At 50.0% G+C, this 1075-nt stretch overlaps 1 protein-coding gene across 1 annotated transcript; it reads left to right on the top strand.

Annotated features, from left to right (window-relative positions):
* The first annotated feature begins 8 nt into the window (after nt 1–8).
* Nucleotides 9–874, top strand: DPH3 (diphthamide biosynthesis 3). The gene is made up of 3 exons (XM_010180632.1): nt 9–143; nt 250–321; nt 809–874. The coding sequence occupies exons 1-3, from the start codon at nt 9–11 to the stop codon at nt 872–874; spliced, it is 273 nt and encodes a 90-aa protein (XP_010178934.1).
* Nucleotides 875–1075: the final 201 nt, after the last annotated feature.

The raw sequence follows: 1075 nt of genomic DNA, 5'->3' as shown, positions 1-1075 counted from the left end.
CCGGAGCCATGGCGGTCTTCCACGATGAGGTGGAGATCGAGGACTTCGAGTACGACGAGGAGACCGAGACCTACAGCTACCCGTGCCCTTGCGGGGACCGCTTCCTCATCACTCGGCGGCCGCGCAAGGACGGGGAGGGGGAGGTGTGTGTGCGTATGCGTAGGGGGGAACAGTGTTAGGCCGCAGCCCCACCTCCGCCGCTGTCTGTGGGTCGGTGACTGTTTGCTTCCCGCGGGCTGTTTGCAGGAGGACCTGGAGAACGGCGAGGACGTGGCCACCTGCCCCAGCTGCTCCCTGATCGTCCGCGTCATTTACGACCAGGTGGGTGCGGGGAGAAGGCTGTCGGGCACAGTGGCGGGCAGCTTCCCCTGGCGGGGGCTCGGTTCGCCATCCCCTAAGGAAGGCGCCGTGGTACCTTTTAATAAAAGTCCCTGGTAAATACGGGCTAGGGTTGTGTTGGCTGACAACTCTTTTGTTTGTGACTAGAGCTGCAGCCTCATCTCTTATGTTTCTGGTCTCCTCTTGCCGTGTTTGAGTTTTAACACGTTTGCCTGGGTGACGGTGGGCTGGAACATAGACCAAACAGTCTCAATGACATTACGATCTACCTATAACTCTAGTAGCCCTGTCAGCTAGCCTAATAGATTTTCTTACTTAGTAGGTGTGTTATGGGTTTCATGTTTTGACAGACAGTTACATACTAGTTATACCCAGGCTAGAAAACAAGACTAGATTATCTTCTATTTGTTGAGGGAAAGACGATCCAAAAATAATGAAAATCAACTAAAACTTTATTTGCTGTCTTTAGGAGCAGTTCATGCGTGATGAAGTCGTTGCAGAACCTTTGACAAACAAGGAATTGATTAAATGCTGATGAATACATCATGAACTGTTGCTACTTTAGAGTGAGAAAGTACGGGAATGGCAACTTTGGAAAGACATGGTCCTTCTGGAAGCGCTCACTGCTGTGAGATACAAGTGCAATAACTGGCTGTCATTGTGATTTGAATGAGATTTTGCTGGGACATCAACACATAAACGGGTTTTGTTTGAAAGGGTTATACATTTTATAAAG

This window comes from Mesitornis unicolor, unplaced genomic scaffold, assembly GCF_000695765.1.
Source record: "Mesitornis unicolor isolate BGI_N332 unplaced genomic scaffold, ASM69576v1 scaffold31913, whole genome shotgun sequence".
NCBI classification, from domain to species: domain Eukaryota; kingdom Metazoa; phylum Chordata; class Aves; order Mesitornithiformes; family Mesitornithidae; genus Mesitornis; species Mesitornis unicolor.
Note: the sequence above shows the minus strand (reverse complement) of the source record. Positions and strands in the feature narration are given on the sequence as shown.

What these genes read in the sequence shown, in the direction of transcription:
- DPH3 (XM_010180632.1), top strand. Translation starts at nt 9, where the DNA reads ATGGCGGTCTTCCACGATGAGGTGGAGATCGAGGACTTCGAGTACGAC. An exon ending in GCAAGGACGGGGAGGGGGAG is followed by an intron (nt 144 to 249) that starts GTGTGTGTGCGT and finishes TGTTTGCAGGAG; the next exon opens with GACCTGGAGAACGGCGAGGA. An exon ending in TCCGCGTCATTTACGACCAG is followed by an intron (nt 322 to 808) that starts GTGGGTGCGGGG and finishes TGCTGTCTTTAG; the next exon opens with GAGCAGTTCATGCGTGATGA.